The sequence below is a fragment of the Leiobunum rupestre genome, chromosome 6 (genome assembly GCF_980474605.1).
Source record: "Leiobunum rupestre chromosome 6, qqLeiRupe1.1.hap1, whole genome shotgun sequence".
NCBI classification, from domain to species: Eukaryota; Metazoa; Arthropoda; class Arachnida; order Opiliones; family Sclerosomatidae; genus Leiobunum; species Leiobunum rupestre.
In genome coordinates this window covers 58,509,269-58,535,580 of record NC_143389.1, presented here as the reverse complement: position 1 = coordinate 58,535,580, position 26,312 = coordinate 58,509,269, and the positions used below count along the sequence as shown (strand labels likewise).

At 37.7% G+C, this 26,312-nt stretch overlaps 1 protein-coding gene across 2 annotated transcripts in view; it reads right to left on the bottom strand.

Annotated features, from left to right (window-relative positions):
* LOC149942811 (uncharacterized) overlaps positions 1–26,312 on the bottom strand; it is a 40,617-nt gene that overhangs the window by 5,803 nt on the left and 8,502 nt on the right. The window contains exons 1-3 of one of the 2 annotated variants that reach the window (XM_090179951.1): positions 23,175–23,648; positions 4,834–5,158; positions 1,824–1,924 (exon numbers count right to left, since the gene is read on the bottom strand). In XM_090179951.1, the coding sequence (XP_090036077.1) occupies positions 1,824–1,924; positions 4,834–4,850 (118 nt within the window). In that variant the 5' untranslated portion in view covers positions 4,851–5,158; positions 23,175–23,648. Of the gene's footprint in view, positions 1–1,823; positions 1,925–4,833; positions 5,159–23,174; positions 23,649–26,312 lie in introns of those variants that run through there. The other variant, XM_090179950.1, reaches the window with a different exon arrangement.

Below are 26,312 nucleotides of genomic sequence, written 5' to 3'. Positions count from 1 at the left end.
CATCTGGGAAGGAACTATTTCCGGTCGGTCGGTTAACCGGTTAGAATGGCTAGCCAAAAAGTCATATTTAAGCCAATTGGAGACGCGTTTTTGCCCTCATGATAATTTTGCGTCAGATAAGAAATACGTCGACTAATGTTAATTTTCGATAATATATTTTAAGGTAAAATATGTAATGTTACTAAAACTAAATATAAGAAGATAATAATAATATTATTATTATCATCCTCTTATGGTATAAATAATTAAAATTATACGGAATATTTTAAGGCTTCTCATGGAGTTAATAAATTTCGTATAAAATTATCTTTCGGAAAAAGATGAAAACTAATTCCTTTAGAACTAAACGTATTACTTTTGCAGTACGGTATGCAACAAGTGTTTCCTTTTAACCAGGTAACTTTTTTGGCATGTTAAGGCTTAGCAAAAAACCGATGTTATGTTCGAGAAAGGTTTCCAGCTTTCTAATATTTCAACAAGCACTATACATTATGAGTCCTGGCTGTCGGAAATATTACTTCTTGGCAATTTCTGGGAAGATGTTTTATTTAAGCGCCTATTATACTCCTTTTAACCCACACTTAAATGTCGTAAGCATGCCATCTAGAAAAAGACGTCCATATGTGAGAAGGGGTTCAGATGGGGTGGCACCGGAATTTACATCAACCTTGCGGCGCTCTTTCCATAGAAAATAAAGATTAATAACAACTCTAGGTCTGACAAGGTTTTAAAGTGTATCTCTATTTTCTAAAGCTAGTGGTATGGTTAATATATACAGTGTCTACTAAATGATAAATAACTGAAAAACGTTTTTTTCCGAAATTTCAAATTTCTATAGAACATTCCTCGTGCAGGGGGACATTTACTTCTGTAAAATTGAATGGGTGGAAACTTGGACGAATAATTACTACACTCGAAACCTAAGCAAAATCCCCGGTTCCACAATTTGCATTCCCAGTAGCGCTCCTACCGAGAGAATCGCGAAATATTTCCATCCAAATACAAAACACGGGCTTAAAAATGTCAGATGACCGGCATTCCGTCGTCTGCTCCGCTGTTTTTAATAGAAGTGAGGCTTTTGGAATTTTAATAGGCTTTAGATTATTCAAAAGTAATAATTGTATTGGAATAAAAATGAAAGGGTAATGATTTAATTAATTTAAATAGGAAGTTCACTTTAATGTTTTTGCATATATAGGTGAAGGTTTAAATAGATTATAAATTTAAAAATGGCAAGTCAAAATGGAAATAAAAGGTGTATGCTTTGACGACAGTGACGAGCTAAGAACGCTAGGCCTAACGGCATCCGCTAATATTTGGGCACGCGTTTAGTATTTGGATAGAAATATTTCCAATACTTGACACTACGGCGCTACAAGCGGCACTGCCGTAAAAGCACCAAGCGCACCATTTGGTTTCGGGTTTATTGAAGCTCCATGATTATTCGTTCAAGGTGGCAATCCCCTGGCGATAAGAAAATAAAATTATGGATGGACTTAAATTTATAATGAACAGATATATAGAAAAGATAATAGTAAGTTACAAGTTTTTTTTCATACAAAACAATATTTCTTAAGAAAATTAAGGACCGTACTTCAATATTTGCTACCTTTATTTTATGAATTTTAATTTTCAACCGAGCATAAAGTTGGGGGCCCAGCAAATTATTTGGGAGGGGCATTGCCTACCCTGCCCCCCGGTCTTACGCCCTTAGGTTTGAGTTTAGTTAATCCATGTCTTTATAAATATTTGGCGATTTTAATCGATAGATGGCGTCACTAATGGTGGTTTTTTTATAGATAAGACTGACAAAACGTGCTTACCAATGAGGAGTCCGTCCGAGAGAACGGAATGGGCCCCGAGAAGGCGATCCTTCAGTATTGTACGGCTCGAAAAACGCGTTCCTTGAGCCGAAGAGTCCCGTCTATTGAGCCAATCGCCAACCATCAAAAAAATATAATAGATATATAATTAAAAGTCTTTGACATACGGCGCAATACAATTATACATTCATTAAAAAGTAGGCTTTTTAAGAAAAAAAAAAGGCTATTAAAGAAACCCCGGTTAGGACAGAAATATTTATCTCAACTTTTAACAGCTCACCCATCTGTATAAAATATTTTTTTGTTCGTAGTATTTTTAAACAATCTGGTAAACATTGGGCAGGCGAGTGGCTCCCTCTTTAGTCTTTTCTCGTAATTCGCTCTATTTATTTACACGGTGGTTCTTTCTATTCGATAGTTAGTTACAAAAAAAAATAATTCTTTAAACGAGACTTGAACCAGAACAAGGAAAAGTCTTTCAGTTGAGCGCGCTTCTCCATCTCGAACCGGAGGAGAGGCAGTCAAGTACTTGGAAAGAAAAATTTCGGCGGGGTTGAAGAACCGCTACAAATGACCGCCAAAACCGGGAAACAACGCCAACAAAAAGTAATAACAATGAAATAATAAAAATGCGTAAAAAGGATTACTAAAGCCAGAAGTAAATAATATATCTCTTAAGAAAGAGGTAACCATTTAGACCGAAAAATTGAAAGATGTATAGAGTAGTGGCTTTTTCGTATAGATAAAAAATCACGACCAAAATGGCGACCATGGACAAAGCTACGGAGTGCCATTACTCTATACTCGCAAGTTTGATAGTTTTCAATGTGCGCGATTTTGGTGACAAATAGCGGAAGCATCACGGCTTAAAATATACCGTCGACTAATACCTTATTCAGATGAGGAGTATAAGACCTAAGGTACCTTGAGATGATTATTATTATTATAATAAAATAAAACCGGTTTTATACGCATGGTCTGCGAAGGATATTATAGTTATATGTTAAAATTAAACTTATTTATACATCATATTTTTGAAATGAAATAATTCCTCACAACACTGGCGGCGCTAGGATTTTTGGATACGGTAAGCCAAGTACTTGCCCTCCCCCCCCCCCCCTTCGAAGTATTTTAGGGCCTTTTTTAATTTCCTAAAGCTAGCAATATATGGTGATTCACAATTAAAATTTAATTTTGTATGCTCCGTATAATAAATTTCGATAGAATTTTAACATAATTTGAAAGTTATCTATTTCGGTAATTTTGGGGGCCCCTTTAATTTACCCCATGACGCCGCCACTGCCTCAATATCATGACGAATTTTGGCCGCGAAGGTACACACATTTTCAGCGAACAACACTAACAGGGTGGGAGGCGGACACTAACAGGGTGGGAGGCGGACACTAGCAGGGTGGGAGGCGGACACTAGCAGGGTGGGAGGCGGACACTAGCAGGGTGGGAGGCGGACACTAGCAGGGTGGGAGGCGGACACTAGCAGGGTGGGAGGCGGACACTAGCAGGGTGGGAGGCGGACACTAGCAGGGTGGGAGGCGGACACTAGCAGGGTGGGAGGCGGACACTAGCAGGGTGGGAGGCGGACACTAGCAGGGTGGGAGGCGGACACTAGCAGGGTGGGAGGCGGACACTAGCAGGGTGGGAGGCGACACTAGCAGGGTGGGAGGCGGACACTAGCAGGGTGGGAGGCGGACACTAACAGGGTGGGAGGCGGACACTAACAGGGTGGGAGGCGGACACTAGCAGGGTGGGAGGCGGACACTAGCAGGGTGGGAGGCGGACACTAGCAGGGTGGGAGGCGGACACTAGCAGGGTGGGAGGCGGACACTAGCAGGGTGGGAGGCGGACACTAGCAGGGTGGGAGGCGGACACTAGCAGGGTGGGAGGCGGACACTAGCAGGGTGGGAGGCGGACACTAGCAGGGTGGGAGGCGGACACTAGCAGGGTGGGAGGCGGACACTAGCAGGGTGGGAGGCGGACACTAGCAGGGTGGGAGGCGGACACTAGCAGGGTGGGAGGCGGACACTAGCAGGGTGGGAGGCGGACACTAGCAGGGTGGGAGGCGGACACTAGCAGGGTGGGAGGCGGACACTAGCAGGGTGGGAGGCGGACACTAGCAGGGTGGGAGGCGGACACTAGCAGGGTGGGAGGCGGACACTAGCAGGGTGGGAGGCGGACACTAACAGGGTGGGAGGCGGACACTAGCAGGGTGGGAGGCGGACACTAGCAGGGTGGGAGGCGGACACTAGCAGGGTGGGAGGCGGACACTAGCAGGGTGGGAGGCGGACACTAGCAGGGTGGGAGGCGGACACTAGCAGGGTGGGAGGCGGACACTAGCAGGGTGGGAGGCGGACACTAGCAGGGTGGGAGGCGGACACTAGCAGGGTGGGAGGCGGACACTAGCAGGGTGGGAGGCGGACACTAGCAGGGTGGGAGGCGGACACTAACAGGGTGGGAGGCGGACACTAGCAGGGTGGGAGGCGGACACTAGCAGGGTGGGAGGCGGACACTAACAGGGTGGGAGGCGGACACTAGCAGGGTGGGAGGCGGACACTAGCAGGGTGGGAGGCGGACACTAGCAGGGTGGGAGGCGGACACTAACAGGGTGGGAGGCGGACACTAACAGGGTGGGAGGCGGACACTAGCAGGGTGGGAGGCGGACACTAGCAGGGTGGGAGGCGGACACTAGCAGGGTGGGAGGCGGACACTAGCAGGGTGGGAGGCGGACACTAGCAGGGTGGGAGGCGGACACTAGCAGGGTGGGAGGCGGACACTAACAGGGTGGGAGGCGGACACTAGCAGGGTGGGAGGCGGACACTAGCAGGGTGGGAGGCGGACACTAGCAGGGTGGGAGGCGGACACTAGCAGGGTGGGAGGCGGACACTAACAGGGTGGGAGGCGGACACTAGCAGGGTGGGAGGCGGACACTAGCAGGGTGGGAGGCGGACACTAGCAGGGTGGGAGTAGGACACTAGAAAAGAGAGAAATTATATACCCGAAAAAAGGTGCCATTTTGGTTTCGGAGCAACATTTATCGGCTCATAATGGCGCTCGGGCATCTAGCCGTCTTCGGGCAGCACTTTGCTCTTTCTCTTTTTCATCTCATTCCTTCTTTTGCCGCCGCCGTTTAAGAACAAAAAGTTGATGATGATGATGATGATGGTCGGCGAGGTGCGAAATAAACAACGAAACTTCCTGCTTGGATAATGTGGCTTCTTCGATTGTTACTATCGGATCATTTACTCCTTTCGAGAGACTCTCGGCCGAAGGTTCTTTTCTCGAGAGAGAAGCGCGTTTCGCTTTCGTTGGAGCACCAACACCTATCAGAGATAGATTTCAAAAAGAAATAACGGATTAAATAACAACCAAAAAAACAGGACGGTTAAGACCTCTATATTCGGCGTACCGCAAATATAATTTTCTATAAATAAAGTTGCCTTATTATATTAAAGGCCTAGGTTCAATCAAGAATGTATTTATTTATACTCAGGGAGAATGAATATGTCGAGACTATCGACGGACACGTTGAGGCCCTAACCCCGTCACGCTAAGGGGGGGGGGGAGTGGAAAAACAGGCGGTCTTTTTTTTGCGTCCTCGCAGCAGCGTTAATCTCGTCGAAAAACGTAATTTTTAAGAACCAATGAGATTGCAGTATGATTTGATTTTATTAAAGCGGAGGAGCATACCGGGGGCCCCAACGGGTGGAATTGGAGAAACGCTAAAAATAATCTCAACATATTCATTCTCCCTGAGTATAAATAAATACATTCTTGGTTCAATCGTAACCCCTCCTAACCTCTCCGTGTCCAAAGAATAAACCGGGCATTGTAAGGGTTGAGAACCGCGAAGTCCGAATTACGAGATGACCGTCGCTAGCAATAGGGTGAGAACGAGTGGGAATTCAAAAAGACGTTTGATTGATATTAGGGGATGAAATTTTCCGAAACTAGGCCCTTAAAGCATTGTTTTTGATTTTTAATAAATCTACGAAAATCAATTTATTTGATTTAAATCGGACTTTTATTGATTTTTGACGTTTTATGCCTTTTTGCCTTGACAAATTGATTAATAATGTAAGTGCTGTATTGTAAACTAAATTTAAGTTATTACTTATTCGCTAATTTTTTCTTCCTCTAAATTTAAGTTAGTTTGCTCTAAATTGAGAGCCTACTTTTGCAATATTTTAACAAGTGATTAAAATCAATGATTTCTTAAAAAATTGTTGGAGTTAAATTCTTAAAAAAGTGTTGGAGTTAAATCAGACCACCAATGTATTAAAGAGGCTTTAAACTTCGTACACATAGAAGGGTTCGACATTCGTACAAATCCCGTACACTCTAGAGAAAAAGGATTTTACAAATCTTGAAATGAACTTGAAAATCCCGAAATCTAGGTGGAAAGCGCGATAAATAAAGGTACGTCGTAGAGTAATACTTTTGTCGAAATAGTTTACTTTTGACGGAACGGAACAGGGAAGGGGGGGGGTTATAAAGGGGGGTAAAGAGAGAGAGAAAGAGTAACCTGTGGAAGAGAAAGCCGGATGAGGAGAAGCGATTTCGCGCTAATGCTATTAGCGAAATCATTCGTTTTGATTTCGCCGAAAGGAAGCCCTTCCCAATCGTTCCCCTTCTAAACGCCCCCCCCCCCCCTAACGTGCCCAGAACTGAGCACCGAACCGTTAGATTATTACAGACAGCGTTGCCAGGTTGCGAAAATAAAATTATAGCACCAAGGCCCGAAAATTATCGATTGTAGAAAAAAAATCAGAAAATTGTCGATTAAAAAATACTTGGAAATTGACGTGCATTTTTGTTCTAAGTTGTACATATAGGATACATAAAAAATTTGATAACTTGAGTCTCTAAAGGTTTTTTTAGACTGAAAAAAAAACTCATAGTAAAGGGAGTATATTTCAAATCGAAAATCGTCTGCTAACACGCATTACGACTTATTTATAACGTAACTAGCGACAGTTGTCTTGGCCGATAAATCCAATGGGCCAACCAATACGAAAAACAATTATACGGATTTCTGATTTCCAAATATTTCTAATATTTAAATTGAAATTTTGGATTTTTGGATTTCGGAAATATTTCCTGGTATTTCTCCAAGGGTTTATTTAAGGGGGTTTGGGGGTCCAAACCCTCCCCGAAATTTATCAAGAGTGGGTGTACTTAAAGTAACATAATTTTTCAATATCAAGGGTAAGGGGGTTCAAATCGTAAGGTAGTTTTAGGTCTCAAAAGAGGGAGGGGAGGGGTGAAAGTTAGAGCCCCGCCCAAAATAAAATCTCGGATTACTCAAATATATCCTAGTATTTCCCGAATATATCCTAGTATTTCCCGAATATATCCTAGTATTTCCCGAATATATCCTAGTATTTCTCGAATATATCCTAGTATTTCTCGAATATATCCTAGCGTTTCCCGAATATATCCTAGCGTTTCCCGAATATATCCTAGTATTTCCCGAATATATCCTAGTATTTCCCGAATATATCGTAGCGTTTCTCGAATATATCCTAGCGTTTCTCGAATATATCCTAGCGTTTCTCGAATATATCCTAGCGTTTCTCGAATATATCCTAGCGTTTCTCGAATATATCCTAGCGTTTCTCGAATATATCCTAGCGTTTCTCGAATATATCCGAGCGTTTCTCGAATATATCCTAGCGTTTCTCGAATATATCCGAGCGTTTCTCGAATATATCCTAGTATTTCTCGAATATATCCTAGTGTTTCTCGAATATATCCTAGTGTTTCTCGAATATATCCTAGTATTTCTCGAATATATCCTAGTATTTCCCGAATATATCCTAGTATTTCCCGAATATATCCTAGTGTTTCTCGAATATATCCTAGTATTTCTCGAATATATCCTAGCGTTTCTCGAATATATCCTAGCGTTTCTCGAATATATCCTAGCGTTTCTCGAAAATATCCTTGCGTTTCTCGAATATATCCTAGCGTTTCTCGAATATATCCTAGCGTTTCTCGAATATATCCTAGCGTTTCTCGAATATATCCTAGCGTTTCTCGAATATATCCTAGCGTTTCTCGAATATATCCTAGCGTTTCTCGAATATATCCTAGCGTTTCTCGAATATATCCTAGCGTTTCTCGAATATATCCTAGCGTTTCTCGAATATATCCTAGCGTTTCTCGAATATATCCTACTGTTTCTCGAATATATCCAAGTGTTTTTCGAATATATCCTAGTATTTCTCGAATATATCCTAGTGTTTCTCGAATATATCCTAGTATTTCTCGAATATATCCTAGTATTTCTCGAGATTACCAATATTTTGTCGAATTTTGTCTGGACATTATCGATAATTATCCTAAGTCTGGCAACGATGATTATCGAGTAAAAGGCGAAGGAACCAATCGAAAAACAGCAGAAAGAGATAAGATTGCAGACAGTTGCGTTCAAAGAAACGCAAATAAAATAACGTCACCGTTCCTGGCAAATATTAAACAAAGAATGATCGACCTTTGACCCGGTGGGATAAGTCGAAATGCGAGGTCACTAGTCTTCCGGTTCTTTTAATTTCCGAAGTCATTACGGTATGACTCGGCGGAAGAAAAGAAGGGTTTACACGTACAGGAGTGGGTGTAGTCGTACGCGGCTTCTACCCGCGAGAGCCCTATAAAGAGAATTAAAAGTACTAAGTGGATGAAAGAGGACTTTACCCCCGCTTTCGTTCCTTTTTAAAAGGCGCCTAATACCTTAACAACAAGAGTGGAAACTCATGTTCCAAGTACGGTTGTAGCCGGAACTTCTTTAGGTACCCGAGAACCTTCGAAGGATATAAGCAACCACGTATTTAGGTACCTGAGAACCTTCGAGGGATATAAGCAACCACGTATTTAGGTACCTGAGAACCTTCGAGGGATATAAGCAACCACGTATTTAGGTACCCGAGAACCTTCGAGGGATATAAGCAACCACGTAATTAGGTACCCGAGAACCTTCGAGGGATATAAGCAACCACGTAATTAGGTACCCGAGAACCTTCGAGGGATATAAGCAACCACGTAATTAGGTACCCGAGAACCTTCGAGGGATATAAGCAACCACGTAATTAGGTACCCGGGAACCTTCGAGGGATATAAGCAACCACGTAATTAGGTACCCGAGAACCTTCGAGGGATATAAGCAACCACGTATTTAGGTACCCGAGAACCTTCGAGGGATATAAGCAACCACGTATTTAGGTACCCGAGAACCTTCGAGGGATATAAGCAACCATGTATTTAGGTACCCGAGAACCTTCGAGGGATATAAGCAACCACGTATTTAGGTACCCGAGAACCTTCGAGGGATATAAGCAACCACGTATTTAGGTACCCGAGAACCTTCGAGGGATATAAGCAACCACGTAATTAGGTACCCGAGAATCTTCGAGGGATATAAGCAACCCCGTAATTAAGTACCCGAGAACCTTCGAGGGATATAAGCAACCGCGTATTTAGGTACCCGAGAACCTTCGAGGGATATAAGCAACCACGTATTTAGGTACCCGAGAACCTTCGAGGGATATAAGCAACCACGTAATTAGGTACCCGAGAATCTTCGAGGGATATAAGCAACCACGTAATTAGGTACCCGAGAACCTTCGAGGGATATAAGCAACCACGTATTTAGGTACCCGAGAACCTTCGAGGGATACAAGCAACCACGTATTTAGGTACCCGAGAGCCTTCGAGGGTATTAAGCAAACAAATCGTCAGTTTAGCCGACGAAAATCCAGCGGTTATGAACTTCTATGTTAATTGATAGGGTTAATTGGCTCGCGCACTCTTAGATTGTATTCGTCCTAAAATCTTCATGTAACACCACTGTAGGTTGTAAAACTAGGGAATTTTTATTTTTCCAAGACGTAGGTTTAAAATATGGACAAATAAAATTGATTATTTAATATAAAAATATTTTTAATTTAGACCATCGAGATTCTAAATAACACTCGCTGTTGCAATAGCAGGGCCCCCACTCAAATCTTGAAATTTTTTATAGGAAAAATAGGATTAGATTTCTATAAATATAGGACTTTATAGGACTATTTTTTCAAATTATAGGATTTTATAGGACTAAATATTTCATTTACTATCTTTATGCATTTAAAAAACAAAATCTATATTTAGTGAAATAAATCTTTGATTTTCACTTGAAAAATAGAAACTATTGATTATTGAACCATTTCATCACAAAAATATACTAGTAGCTAACCGTGTTAACAATAACAAATGTATAGACTAGAGTGACCTTGTATAAGAATTTATCCTATAGCTAAATCTAGCAATTTAACAGAGTGGCAAGATTTGAAATGGGCAAAATATCTAAATTATAGGATTTTATAGGACTTTTTAGGGATTTTACTAAAAATATAGGATGTTATAGGACATTTTTGAAAATATAGGATTTAGGAATTATAGGACCTCTGGGGGCCCTGGCCCTGCAATAGGCGATAGCATAAATTTCAAGGTATACTGAGCGCCATCAAACGGTAGAAACCTTTAAATATAGTCACGTGCAGGTTATAAAACAGCTTTAAAGTTTACCGTTGAACAGCGACTTCCACCTTCATTAAATAAATCTTTAAAAGTTTCACTTTTAAAGAAAGTCGTACTTAAAATTTCGTGGCAAGTTATGTTTTTAAAAAAATTATACTTTTTGATAGAAAAAAGATTAATTTGTTAAACTAACCATGACTCGGGCATTAGTAGTATTATTGTGATAGTTATGTTAAGTCTCTGACTTGAAAATTGTAAACAAATTAAAGACTATAGACTAGAACACGTTTTAAACCTAGGCTTAGTGACACAGCCTCTAAGTTTTGACCACGGCCAACCCCGAAGCGCGTTATAGAAGTTGGCAGTGCTATGACGAATTCACGGGAACATTTTAACAAGTTAGCTAAGACCAAAACAATTTATGCTATCACCTATTAAAAGAGTATGGCAACCCTGTTTGAAAGTATACGTAACCAAAGACTAACAATGGTTAATTAACATGTAAATTTATTTATTTTAATTTTTCCCTTAAATAGGCGCCATTTAGTATAAATAAAAATAATAAAATGTATGTTTAACTGTACGTAATTTGGGAATCGGTCTATATTATTAGCGATATACCTTTCTAATTTTATATACTTCTGGTACAAGTAATTTACTTTCGACGATTTCAAATTAAATTACAGCTCGCTTGGGCCGTGACTTGTCCGGGTCCACGACCAATTTAATATGTAAAGTAATTAAATACAGCACCCACTGATTAGGAGACGACCCTAACAACATCTCAATCAGTCCACTGAAATAATTCCATTACAAGTATTAGCCTAGATTATGATTATTACTAGGACTTAACTGAATCTACGAATCAGCTGATGTGAAAAGATACTACACTTTGATCTTAGCCCAACAACGAGGAAGTTTGTTATTATATTAATAAATGTTTAGAAAATTATCTACGAAAAGATACTACACTTTGATCTTAGCCCAACAACGAGGAAGTTTGTTATTATATTAATAAATGTTTAGGAAATTATCTACGAAAAGATACTACACTTTGATCTTAGCCCAACAACGAGGAAGTTTGTTATTATATTAATAAATGTGTAGGAAATTATCTACGAAACGATACTACACTTTGATCTTAGCCCAACAACGAGGAAGTTTGTTATTATATTAATAAATGTTTATGAAATTATCTACGAAAAGATACTACACTTTGATCTTAGCCCAACAAACAGGGCTGATTTGATTTTTTTCGGCGAAAAAGCTTGAACTCTTCGAGCATGACGGCGGATTCTCCCTAGAAATAAAACCAATCTTCGCCATTCTTGCAAAAAGTACGTTACGCAAGTTGAATCAACTCGCGAATTGGCTGAGAATTTTGTTAAAGAGTACGGGTGAGTTGTAACCCTTCCGATTTAATAATGAATGCGTACGGGGGGGGGTGAAAGACAAATAATGTATTTATCTTTTGTGAGGACCGCGCTAGTCGATAAGAGCGTCTTACGTGCCCCTCCCAGATTCATTATCTCGCAGTATCTTAAAATCCTTGACGTAAAAGGAACTCAGCCGCTTTTCGTGCCGCCTTCCAGAGGGACTTAATTAACGGTTAACGCGATTTAACGATTAGAGGAAGTTTCGAACTGGTAAACACTCGGTTGTACTTCGGAAAGTTACAAAGTCGGCCACACTCTAGCTGAAATCTCATAAGATAGGAAGATAGGCGTTTTAGACGTTTTTATCACTTGACGGAGAATAGGCGGTTAAATAAACCTCTGTGACTGCCTTGCCCCCTTTTGAAAAATGCTGCCACATCTATGCGTAGAAAATTTTCAGCTTTAACAATGGGTACGTTCAGTGTTTAAATATCGATGCCGAAAAAAAACGATTTTTCTGACGTCAGCGTCAATTGTACGGAATTTTGTTCTACAATGATGAACATCGTGACGTCAGAAACTACTGTACGTTCCTTTTTAAAATCGATGTCATCAAATGATAGCGACATCTATAAGTAACAGGTGGTACTAACGAAATTTTAATTATTGTACGAGTTTCTTTTAAAAAAGATGAGCATTTCCAACGTGCTTTCCAACCGCGTGCTCAGAGAAAACAACAAAAACACCGATGGGCATCGGACGCATCGACTCCTCTAGTTGATGGGTCCGATGCGCCATCGATGTGCATCGTGACGTCAAAACCGGAAACGCGAAAAGTCGTACAGTAGATTTTTTTCCCGATGAGCATCGATGCCTTTTTTTCAGTGCCACTGAACGTACCCAGTATAAAGATAAAACATAGACAAACCAGTTATATGTCCAGTCGCAGCAGCACAAACTCTATAATTGGCTATGAATAATCTTTTATTTAAAGGAATATACCCTTTCCATTACAAAAATTTAAATGATCTAAAAACCGCGAATTTTTTTCTGAATTGACTTTTAGTTTATAGTTTTTACATACAACCTAACTTAAAATAGAGTTAGAAGTTGTTTATTTTGGTAATAAATCAAAAATATATTTATTCGCTTCCCGCCAAAAAGTGAAAATTGACGCAATCTAGTATTGGGTGCTGCTAAGCCCCGCCTTGAAACGGTATTAATTTCACGTGCAAGATCACGAGGCAAAACGTCACTCGATCCTGCGAAATAAGCCGTGTTCACACTAGACACTTTGGAACAGTTTTTAAACGGTTTCGAAAGTTAAAATTGAACATTTTCGGTGTCAACTGTATTAATAGCCATACGATAAATACATTCGACAGCAAAATTTTACAATTTGATCTTTCGAAACGGTTTTAAAACGGTTCCAAAGTGTCTAGTGTGAACGCGGCTCACGTCTTAAAGACAAGGCCGACCTATACGCCTTACACAACGAACACAAGCCACACCCACGAGTAAGCTACGAATAAATAAACACATTATATGAGAAGTAAATTGTGAATCGGACAACAATGACGTTCTAAATTTCGCGTAAGATCACAGTGCAAAAAAACAGTAAGTGTTCGCCATAGTACTGTAGTTCCAAGGTCAAACACTGTACTCTGTTTCACCTAGGAGCGACAAACACAAGGAGAACGCAGCTAGCCTTTAAACACGCTAACGCACTTAAACGTGGGGGGGGGGGGGGAAGACAATTTCCGAATTTTCAACTTCCGACGGCAGCAGGCGGTAAAGCGTCTAACCAATGAAAAATGTACGCGAGAAAATCCACGACTTTTGACGGATCGCGTTCTCCTTGTGTGGGGTGTTGTGTTTGTTGCTCCTAGATTTCACTAAACTATTGACTTCTGGCATTGTAAATTTTTCTATCGTCAGATGAAATAATACAATTTTCGTAGGTTGCTCGTGGGTGTGGCCAATTTACGTTTCCATGGTAACGAATTTTAATCAGCCATGACATTGGTGGTCACGTGATCATTTGCCAAACAGGATCGTGCTGTATTAAGTCTAGTGACCCGTGACGTAGAATAATGTCATTTCGACTGTTTTAAGGCGGGGCGTAGCTACGAGGTAAGTCTATAACGATATGGCGGTAAATTAGCCTTTTCAATTAATATAAATCCAGCTAGTGGGCAATGAGAGAAGCTCATTTCCATCTAGTAAGCAGAAATTTGTCATTTTAAAATACAAAGCAGCGACCGCAAAAATTCAGCAAATGAAGTTCTCCCCCACGACGTTAGGTGGCTCTGTGTACATTGAAAAGGCCAATTCGCGGTCATTAAAACCCGCCAGTCTTCGTTTTTATAGCCAAGATGTCTACTTCTACTGTAACGAAATTTGTCCTAAATAGATTGTTTTACGTCAGATAAATCCTAGCGGGGGGGGGGGGGGGGAAATCGTCAGAACCGCTTTAATGCCCTTGTTGGCTGTGGAAAACGAAAACAGAGATAAATACGAACAAAAAATGCATTACATTTTATCAAGCGAGTTACAGCTGTCCCGCCGTTCGAACCTAAACGCACCCGCCTTGAAAGACAGTTTGGGAGGAAGGTGGGCGAACGGTGAAGCCTACGTTGGGAACTATATTAAGCGTAGCGTGAAAGAGGAAAGGTGAGAAAGGGTGGATGGCACTCGGGGGATTTACGGCCCCTATAAAGTCGGCTTCCCGGAGCGACGTACCAACTTTACGGCAGAATTTATCCGCACCTGACACGGCTGCGATGGTGCCCCGTAGGGAACTATAAATCATTCGTTTTATATCGGAACTGAGCCAGCCAGAAACGCGACTGGATTTTCGTCGGGAGTGTCCTAACTTAGAGAACTAGGGTCCTAATAGCTAAGCCGCGATGGGATTTACTACTACAATCAAAGTTGCCGGTTGCCCGGGAAAACCGCACGATTTGGCTCATTTTTAAAAGTACGCTGCGGGGAAACAATTCTTTAATATTAATTTAAACAAATTTATGATTTAAAGTACAATTATTCATACACGGTTGCCACAAAATTTTCAGATTAAAATTCCCTGACTTTTAAGAGATTTTCCCTGACTTATTAAGGCCAAAATTTTTCTTTTATATTTTACTTTTATCAGAAGTTAATAAATTTAGATGGACTTATATTTCAGTAAAAAGGTTATAGCAATGTTGAAAAAATTAGCCAAACATTCAAGGAAATAAATGATAATCGTGGAATTTGTCATAGATCTAGAGTTAAATTACCTTCAAAAAGTGGCAAGATAAAATTGAATTCCCCGACTTTTTCCTGAATTTTTACCAATTCTTAAAATTCCCTGACATTTCTCTGACGTTTTAGGCCCATTTTTAAATTCCCTGACTTTTCTCTGACGTTTTAGGCCCATTTTTAAATTCCCTGACTTTTCTCTGTTTTCCCTGACGTTTGGCAACCCTGTCATAACCTTGTTAATAATATCTTATTAAAATTCTTTTAATTTTTGGGCCAAAAAGAATATTGTTTTGCAAGAAAAAAATTGGGCTAGTTTTATTTCCATTTGGGCTAGATTTGGGGAGGTCATTTATACCTGGCAACTCTGATCCTACAATGTACGCCGAATGATACGTCAGCAGCAGCTACCAGATCGTGTTAAAAATCGGGCAGCGAACCGATATATTTTACAAATTCTAGTTATCTATACGGGCGCCTGGAATAAAAAATCAGGTCTGGAAATCTTTGCGAAATGTAGGCTTAAAGGCCTAGGTTTTCTTCTGCCTGTCCCCCTTTAAATTAGGCCAACATGTTCAGCGGTTGCCTACCACCAGGGTATTTGTGCTCCACTAAGTTAATTTAAAGGGGGACAGGCAGAAAAAAACCTAGGCCTTTAAGCGAACGCGTCCGGGCAGGTTTCGGCGGACACGAAGGGGAGCTCTTTATTGGGCCGTCATGCCAGCCGACTGGATTGGCGGACGATAAATCTGAAGGGTGTTTGCCTTCAGTCTTTAGTACACTACGCGTCAGCAAACTTACGAGGGTAAATGCTACATCAAAAGCTAATAATTTCCTTTCACGAAAGTGTGTCACTTCCCTATCTTAGGCGAGTTAACTGTTTTTCATTGCCCCCCCCCCCTCCCCCATTGGGCGTGGCTTTACCTGTAATAAATTTTCAACCCTTTTTCGACCCCTCCTTGGGTGAATTTCGGGTAACGCCACTAACAGAGCATATTTTTATTGCGAAATCAAAAGTGGTTCGCACCAGATAAAATATCGGCGTCGCTATGCTCTAAATTCACATAGCGTCGTCTTCTCCCACGCTCAATGGAAAAACCACGGATTAGACGACGTTACGACATATGACAAGTTACTTTTCACAAGATAGAGGGAAGAGAATATTCACCCCCTGACGTTCGGAATCGACCAGATATTTGGACTAACTGACTAACTTATTCTTATATACTTATGATAAAACATATATTGTAGTGTAGTGGACAAAAATCAGCGCGTTTTATGAGATTTGAAGAGAGCCACGGTGCGCGGGAGGGTTGATGAGGGCACGTGCTACAAATATTGATACGAATTTTGGAGTGGCGTTACTTGATCCTTATTTCGCTAGATATGATATTTTGAAAGGCCACCCAAAAGAGAGTGTGTTTGGGTTCAACTCCAGCCTTTTCAAGGATTTTCCAAGGCCGCCTTTTTGGGCTCAAAACTATTAACATTCCCCTCAAATGTAATACAATATTTAAGCGGCGATGGGCACCCCTCCGTTTACGAGGTTTTCTTCATTTTGATCAAAATTGAGCGATTAATTAACTTTTTCTTAAGCGAGAGCAGCGCCGATTTCGCCTTTCAAACTTTTTCTTAAGCGAGAGGAGCGCCAATTTCGCCTCTCAAACGAGCGCTAAAAGAGGAGCACGGATTTCCCCTCTCAAACGAGCGCTAAAGAGAGGAGCGCCGATTTCGCCTCTAAAAGGAATGCAAAATAGACTGCAGCGCCGATTTCGCCTCTAAAAGGAATGCAAAATAGACTGCAGCGCCGATTTCGCCTCTAAAAGGAATGCAAAATAGACTGCAGCGCCGATTTCGCCTCTCAAACGAGCGCTAAAGAGAGGAGCGCTAATTTCGACTCTCAAATGAATGCAAATAAGACTTTAGCGCCTATTTACCTCTCAAATGAACGCAAAATAGACTGCACCCCTGGTTTCCCTCTCAAACGAGCGCTAAAGAGAGGAGCGCTAATTTCGACTCTCAAATGAATGCAAATAAGACTTCAGCGCCTATTTACCTCTCAAATGAACGCAAAATAAACTGCACCCCTGGTTCCCCTCTCAAACGAGCGCTAAAGAGAGGAGTGCCAATTTTGCCTCTCAAACAAGCGCTGAAGAGAGAGTGCCGATTTTGCCTCTCAAACGAGCGCTAAAGAGAGGAGCGCCGATTTCGCTTGTCACATGAGCGCCAAATAGACTGGCCGCAGCCGATTTCCCTCTCAAATAAGCGCTAAAAGAGGGAAGCTTAAACGAGCGCGCTCTTGAGATGAGCGGCTCTTTAAGAAAAATGCCCACCATGTTTAAAGTTTTACGCGACTGTGTCTATTTTCGTATGAATAATTTCCAGTAATAAGCTTCGAAAGTAAACAACAGCCAAAACGTCGAAATTTAACGAGAGAGATAATAACGCGTGGATGGAATTAAGGGCTCAATTTAGGCGCACGGATGACAGCCGGTTTTAATTGGGGAAGAAACGAAGCTTTGAATACAATTAAGTGGAATTAAGGAAGCCTGTGGCAGATGTCAGCGGCAAAAGAACAGCGGGCATCTGCTTTGCACCGTCCATTCAAACAATGCCTCGACGCTACTTCCGCCTCGAATTCCGATACGTAATTGTAACGACTCTAATTGGGATTGAACCAAGAACCCATTTAGCTTGCTGAGAGCGTACGACTCCACCCGCTCACGGAAGCGAGAACTACTATACCTAGGTTCGACTCAAATTAGCTATTCAAATTGAAATGGTCATTAATTGGCAATTAATTTAATTATTTAAATAGACCTTTCTATAAATTACTAGCTAAAAAGGCCAAACACTTTCACAAAGACAACATAGCGCTACTTCAGTAGGACTTGCAAACTTATTTACTCTTTGGTTTTAAAAATTCTACATATGCTCATTCCAATTTTATTGGTATTTTCTGAAGCGTCACCCATAAAGTCGATTTTAAAAATATAGCTAAGGTAACCTACGTGACGATACTATATTTTGAAATAAATTAAGTCCTTAACTGAGCTATTTACCAAATCAATGAACTATAATTAATTGACTATATATAATGGTTTGTATAAAACTATAACCGTTAAATGAATAGGATTTTGATCAAAAATCCGCTAGTTATCCAAACTAGGTTGGCAGGTTTGCCAGTTAATCCTTTTTTGAGCCTCCCTAGTTCATGAAAAATCGGGCCAAACCTTCTGCCTCTCTATACACAAAAGTAAATAACCACATAAGTAGTATTTTATAGAATGGTCTATTATGCTTTTATTATTAGAATAAATTTAGAGTTAAATCAAAATTTGAGATTCTGCTTTCGCGTTACTATCCCAATACTTGTTTCCTCGAAAGAGAAAAAGTTCTAAGGATTGATACTAGATGGCGCTATACAATTTTGGAAAATGGAAATAAGAGTTTAGGCCCAAGAAGGTTCTCATCGTATAAGTTAAAACGTTTTATTACCATGGTTTTAAATATTAGTTTAATAACTGGTTAAAACATGTCAGAACAAAATACCGCTTGACGAGGGATCTCGAACCCGAAAGCTCCGGTAAACGTGTAAATAAAATTTAACTGTTTTTAATAAAAATACCATGAAGTATCAGTCATGTTTTAACCAGTTATTAAACTCGTACGTTCTCAGTAACGCCAAGAATATATTTACAATTAGGGAGGATTACGAAATTGGGACGATCAACACAACACCCTACACAAGGAGAACGCAACCCGTCAAAGGTCATGGATTTTCTCGCGTACATTTTTCATTGGCTAGACGCTTTAGCACCTGCTGCCGTCCGAAGAGGAAAATTCGGAAATTGTCTTCCTCCCCGCCCGTAAAACGTTCAGCGTAAAGACTCGTGACGCTCGTCCAATGAAATTCGTACGCAACCCTTAGTTAGCGTGTTTAAAGGCTAGCTGCGTTCTCCTTGTGTTTGTTGCTCCTAGCTGTCACATTCTTGGTAAGCTAAAGAAGATTGTATCGGAAACAAAAGTAGAAGATCGTGATTGTATCGGAAACAAAAACTAGGTCGAAATAAAAGTAGGTTTCGTCTTAGCTTCTTAACACGGACGACACTGCAGAAGCCAAGGCCTAAATGTCATCAGTGATCGATCTAACTTCTCGGTATCCACTCGATTTACGCGATTTCGTTATTGGAAAAAATGTGAAGAAGGATGAACGGTATCCGCCAAAAAAAGGCAACTACTTCAGTCATCCGGTCCCCTCCAGTCTGGCGGCAACGCTTAAAAGTCGAGGTCTTCCTAGGTCGAAGGATGTCCCATTCTTCCCTAACGCCCGGGGTCATTCGACGGAAGGAAGAAGGGGTCATTTGTTTTACACAAATCAGGTCAGGTGGACAGGTGGATACTCCTTGGAAATGGTCGTGTCCCAGGGTTCGTACAAAATTTCCGGAATTATATTCCCTGACATTTCCAGGTTTTCCCTGACTGAATTGCCAAATTTCCCTGTCCATTTTTGTAGATTAAATTTATGTTTTGAGGTAAAATCTTGAAAAATTTTAATTATGTATTTTTAATACATTTTTCAAAAATTTATTTGCCGGATTTTTTTGGACAATTTTAAAATTCCCTTACTAATTTGGACCATTTTAAATTTCCCTGACTATTCCCTGACCATTGGGAATCATTTTCAAATTCCCTGACTTTTCCCTGACCTTTTGGAAACATTTTCAAATTCCCTGACTTTTCCAGGTTTTCCAGGTATTCCAGGTCGTGTACGAACCCTGTGTCATTTGTCCCGACATCAAGGGTGAATTTCAAGGTAGTACGAACTAAATCGATAATCGTTTGCTAAGACTTGTTTTAAACGTATCGAACGCCGATCGCCCCTAGATTTTCTCAAAGATAATATAGAACTCCGTACCCTAGATTCGAATTTTTAGATTTTTCTGATTGACGGTTTGTAACGAAGCGTTTACCCTCTCCCGGCACGTGACCTCCGAAAAATCGGCCTCCATCGGTCGCAGTACAGTGTTGGAAATAAGGCGGTGGCGTCGGTCAATGTCCAGTTTATTTTGGGTTATGACCAGTAAATTAAATAGAATCTGGGGGGTTCACTGGTCATAATGGCCAGTTTATTTTTAATTAAAAGTATAATTCTATACCGAAAAGAGAAAACGATAAAAGCGTTGCGCTCTCAGTTTCTCACAGCCAAAGAAATCGCGAATTTTGACTCCTAAATTGAGCGTATTTCGTGGCATCTGGCAGTAATGTAATTTGACGTTATTCCGCTACAATCAGTCAGATTAGATAAATGAGAAACATCTAGATCAATCATTATGAATATGTATAAGAAAAAACTCATTATAGTTCCTAATCGTTATTAAAAATTCACTTTCAAAGGTAAAATAAAAGGGGGGGGGGGAGGTGGGGCAGAGAAGGGTGGTCATGACCACTTTATTTATTTTTTTAAGTAGGGGGAATAGTGGTCACATTGACCAGTACTTTTAAAAAGCTTATTTCCAACACTGTCGTAGTATTGTCCTATCACGGCTAACTTTGATGACGCGCTCTTGCCGTGGTTTTATCTAGAGTTGGTTTAACTCTAGAGGGGGGGGGTCGAAGTATGTGAATGTTAAGAGGGGGTCGAGAAGGGGGTGGGAATTTAGTACAGTCAAAGGTAGTCCCAAGGGGGGGTCTGGACCCGGATACAACCCCCTTGTCTACGCCACTGCTTGGTTACCATGGTAGCTATGGGTGGTCTTATCTATTGTCGGTTACCATGGTAGCTATGGAGACAATGTATTCGAGATTCCGACAGGAAGTGGGTAAGCGCTTTCGACGAGGCGCGAGGCAGTCATTTCGAATCTGTAGGAGACGAGTTTTATATTATCTTTGATTTTGTACAACCTGGTGACAACCTACCATAATTTTGGAAGTTCTTACTCCCTATAAAGGGACACAATAACGTTTTAATTTAAGTAATTTTGCCCCGCTATAGCCTCCGGATTCTGATTGGTCGTATCATTTGAAATACGGGTCGACTATTTCAAACGATATTGTAGCCCTTTCAGGAGGGGGGGGGGGGGGTTGAAGCTTCTTATAAAATTTATATTTTTGAGAATTAATAATAAATCTTCTTTGTCACTTGGCCAAGATCAAAGTGTAGTACTTCTCCATATCAACCAAATAAATTATTAATTATAGACATGTGGAAATTTCACAAAGTTGTAAAAGACTAACTAAAAAAATAGCGACAAGTTAATAAAATGCTTTTTTCTTAAAATTTAATAAGCTTCTTCATCATCGTTTGACTTAGATCAAAGTGTAGTACTTTTTCATATGAACAAAATAAATTTTAGACATGTTGTAAAAGACTATTATTTAAAATAAATTAGGATATATGAAATGCTTTAAGTAGAGGTATGGATTCCTGCTGTGAAACATGTCATTAAAATGGCATCGATTTTACATTTCCTGGTATTATTTCGAACAACGGACAAAAGAAATACGAATGATTTCCACGGTTTTTGTGACTTTTTATCTTTTTCGAAAGAAATGTTTATTTTTGGGTCGGATATATTGTTCGCTTGTTTACTAGTTTGAATTAATTAGTCCGTGATAAGATTGTCCGTCACTTTAATTTTTAACGAGCCCTTAATTGTGTCTCAACTTTCACGAAAGGGTACCCTTAGCTTATATTTACTGATAAATATCAAATTTATAATTTTATCCTCGTCACGTATAAGGAAGGTAAAGATAATATATTTCATTAAAAGTGAAATGTATATTATTTGACAAACGATAAAATTTAAAATTAACCAATTTCCAAAAAAAAACCCGTTATAATGAATAGAGAACCATTAACAACAAGGAAAACGCGTGTTTGTATCTCTCGCGAAAGAAGCGACCGTTAATTAAGAAATGACCCCCCCCCTGCAATTTGTTCTCTGTGTAAAGGCTTTGATTTTGAAAGAACCAAAAAGAAATTAATAATTAATTAAAAAATACCCTAGGGAAATATATTTGTAATTTCACGATTGCAGCATATCTAGTTTTAGATTTAAATTTACATATACAAAATTAACATGATTTAAAAGTGTCTTATTTAGTATACGTTTTATTAACTCTATTAGGGTGGCTGCAATATCTCAGATTTAATTTTCCCTAAAATGTTTACTAGTTCTTAAAATACACCGACTTTCTTTAAATCTGACCTTATAATTCCCTAATACAAATATTTAGGCCTGTTTTAAAATTTCCAAATATATCCATTAATATTTAGGCCTGTTTTAATATTTACAAATATATCCATTAATATTTCGGCCTGTTTTAAAATTTACAAATATATCCATTAATATTTAGGCCTGTTTTAAAATTTACAAATATATCCATTAATATTTAGGCCAGTTTTAAAATTTACAAATATATCCATTAATATTTAGGCCATTTTAAAATTTACAAATATATCCATTAATATTTAGGCCATTTTAAAATTTACAAACATTTCCATTAATATTTAGGCCTGTTTTCCAATATTTCCATTAATATTTAGGCCTGTTTTCAAATATTTCCATTAATATTTAGGCCTGTTTTCAAATATTTCCATTAATATTTAGGCCTGTTTTCAAATATTTCCATTAATATTTAGGCCTGTTTTCTAATATTTCCATTAATATTTAGGCCTGTTTTCAAATATTTCCATTAATATTTAGGCCTGTTTTCAAATATTTCCATTAATATTTAGGCCTGTTTTCTAATATTTTCATTAATATTTAGGCCTGTTTTCTAATATTTCCATTAATATTTAGGCCTGTTTTCAAATATTTCCATTAATATTTAGGCCTGTTTTCAAATATTTCCATTAATATTTAGGCCTGTTTTCAAATATTTCCATTAATATTTAGGCCTGTTTTCAAATATTTCCATTAATGTTTAGGCCAGTTTTCAATTATTTCCATTAATATTTAGGCCTGTTTTAAAATTTACAAATATTTTCACCCATTTTGCCAAATTTCTCGACTTTTCCCATAATTTCTAACCCTATTTCTCAATTGAGAAATTTCGCGACTTTAAACCAGGTTTTAAAGCTAATTTTTAAATTCCGTGTGCCACGACAAACCTGCCAACGGATGAATAACTAAAATCAAAAACAAATAGGGCAATAAACGGATAAAAATAGATAAAAGAAAAATCGTGTAAAACTTACGTAGGACTTGATCGATTTACGACTGTCGCGTGACACGACCGAAACAACAACGAAAAGAACAAGAACGACAAAAGAGACGTCCTCCGAGACGACACGGCAAGAACAAAATAAAGCGACGCAAAAAAGGAGCGGTCTGTCCGTCCCCGGCGCGCGAGGACGATCGCCCTGGCGCTATCTAACGCGGACAAAAAGTCTCTTTCGCGCGATTTCTATATCTTCAGTTTGCTTTCATCGGGATTCGTCCCATTATCGATAATCCATCTGGAAGAAGCCCGAGAACAGAACGGGTCCCGACCAAAAACCCCCGCTGGGCTATTTCCTGTCAAAAGGGGAAGAGTGTCATCACACCGTCAGCACCAACCTTCGCGAGAGCCGTCGGGGAGGAACACTGGCTGAGAGAGAGAGAGAGTCCGCGCGCGCGAAGGAACGTTGCCCCTGGCAACTGAAACCGAACGCGGTTGTGTTCAGTCCTACGCCGACGAGGGGGAAATCACGGATGAGGCTACGATCCCGAATGCGAAACGACCAAACGGAAGTTTCGCCGGGAGGGTCTCGACGGAAAGAAATTGGCAAGGGGGGGGGGGGGGCGAGAAAAGACCGCGAATTATCGAGGATGGGTGCAAAGAACGTGTTTATGGGAACTGAGAACGGAGGAGTTGGATTCTTTATAAGTGACGTAAGAATTATAAGTTAGAAAATTATTACCGAATGGATTTTTACAGTTATTGCGAAATCAAGGTTTAGTTCCGCACAGGGCCCTACTACTCAGATAGGTTACGAGTCCAAGTTGGAGCTGGCCGAGTGTCATTGTCGAAAAATGGTTCGGTAGGCAAATTGGCATTAACACAATAGGAAGTGCCATACTTAATTGTTATTATGTTTAAATTGTGGTAAAATATTATCGCATAATTATTATTATTATTATTATTATGTTTAAATTAGGGTATAATATTATTATTATGTTTAAATTATGGTATAATATTATTGCATAATTATTATTATTATTATTATTATGTTTAAATTATGGTATAATATTATTGCATAATTATTATTATTATTATTATTATGTTTAAATTAGGGTATAATATTATTATTATGTTTAAATTATGGTATAATATTATTGCATTATTATTATTATTATTATGTTTAAATTATGGTATAATATTATTGCATTATTATTATTATTATGTTTAAATTATGGTATAATACTATTGCATAATTACTATTATTATGTTTAAATTATGGTATAATATTATTGCATAATTACTATTATTATGTTTAAATTAGTGTATAATATTATTGCATAATTACTATTATTATGTTTAAATTATGGTATAATATTATTGCATAATTACTATTATTATGTTTAAATTATGGTATAATATTATTGCATAATTACTATTATTATGTTTAAATTATGGTATAATATTATTGCATAATTACTATTATTATGTTTAAATTATGGTATAATATTATTGCATAATTACTATTATTATGTTTAAATTATGGTATAATATTATTGCATAATTACTATTATTATGTTTAAATTATGGTATAATATTATTGCATAATTACTATTATTATGTTTAAATTATGGTATAATATTATTGCATAATTACTATTATTATGTTTAAATTATGGTATAATATTATTGCATAATTACTATTATTATGTTTAAATTATGGTATAATATTATTGCATAATTACTATTATTATGTTTAAATTATGGTATAATATTATTGCATAATTACTATTATTATGTTTAAATTATGGTATAATATTATTGCATAATTACTATTATTATGTTTAAATTATGGTATAATATTATTGCATAATTACTATTATTATGTTTAAATTATGGTATAATATTATTGCATAATTACTATTATTATGTTTAAATTATGGTATAATATTATTGCATAATTACTATTATTATGTTTAAATTATGGTATAATATTATTGCATAATTACTATTATTATGTTTAAATTATGGTATAATATTATTGCATAATTACTATTATTATGTTTAAATTATGGTATAATATTATTGCATAATTACTATTATTATGTTTAAATTATGGTATAATATTATTGCATAATTACTATTATTATGTTTAAATTATGGTATAATATTATTGCATAATTACTATTATTATGTTTAAATTATGGTATAATATTATTGCATAATTACTATTATTATGTTTAAATTATGGTATAATATTATTGCATAATTACTATTATTATGTTTAAATTATGGTATAATATTATTGCATAATTACTATTATTATGTTTAAATTATGGTATAATATTATTGCATAATTACTATTATTATGTTTAAATTATGGTATAATATTATTGCATAATTACTATTATTATGTTTAAATTATGGTATAATATTATTGCATAATTACTATTATTATGTTTAAATTATGGTATAATATTATTGCATAATTACTATTATTATGTTTAAATTATGGTATAATATTATTGCATAATTACTATTATTATGTTTAAATTATGGTATAATATTATTGCATAATTACTATTATTATGTTTAAATTATGGTATAATATTATTGCATAATTACTATTATTATGTTTAAATTATGGTATAATATTATTGCATAATTACTATTATTATGTTTAAATTATGGTATAATATTATTGCATAATTACTATTATTATGTTTAAATTATGGTATAATATTATTGCATAATTACTATTATTATGTTTAAATTATGGTATAATATTATTGCATAATTACTATTATTATGTTTAAATTATGGTATAATATTATTGCATAATTACTATTATTATGTTTAAATTATGGTATAATATTATTGCATAATTACTATTATTATGTTTAAATTATGGTATAATATTATTGCATAATTACTATTATTATGTTTAAATTATGGTATAATATTATTGCATAATTACTATTATTATGTTTAAATTATGGTATACTATTATTGCATAATAATAATAATAATTATTAATTATTGCATAATAATAATTATTATTATTATTAATTATTGCATTATTAATATTGTTATTAATTATTGCATTATTAATATTGTTATTAATTATTGCATTATTAATATTGTTATTAATTATTGCATTATTAATATTGTTATTA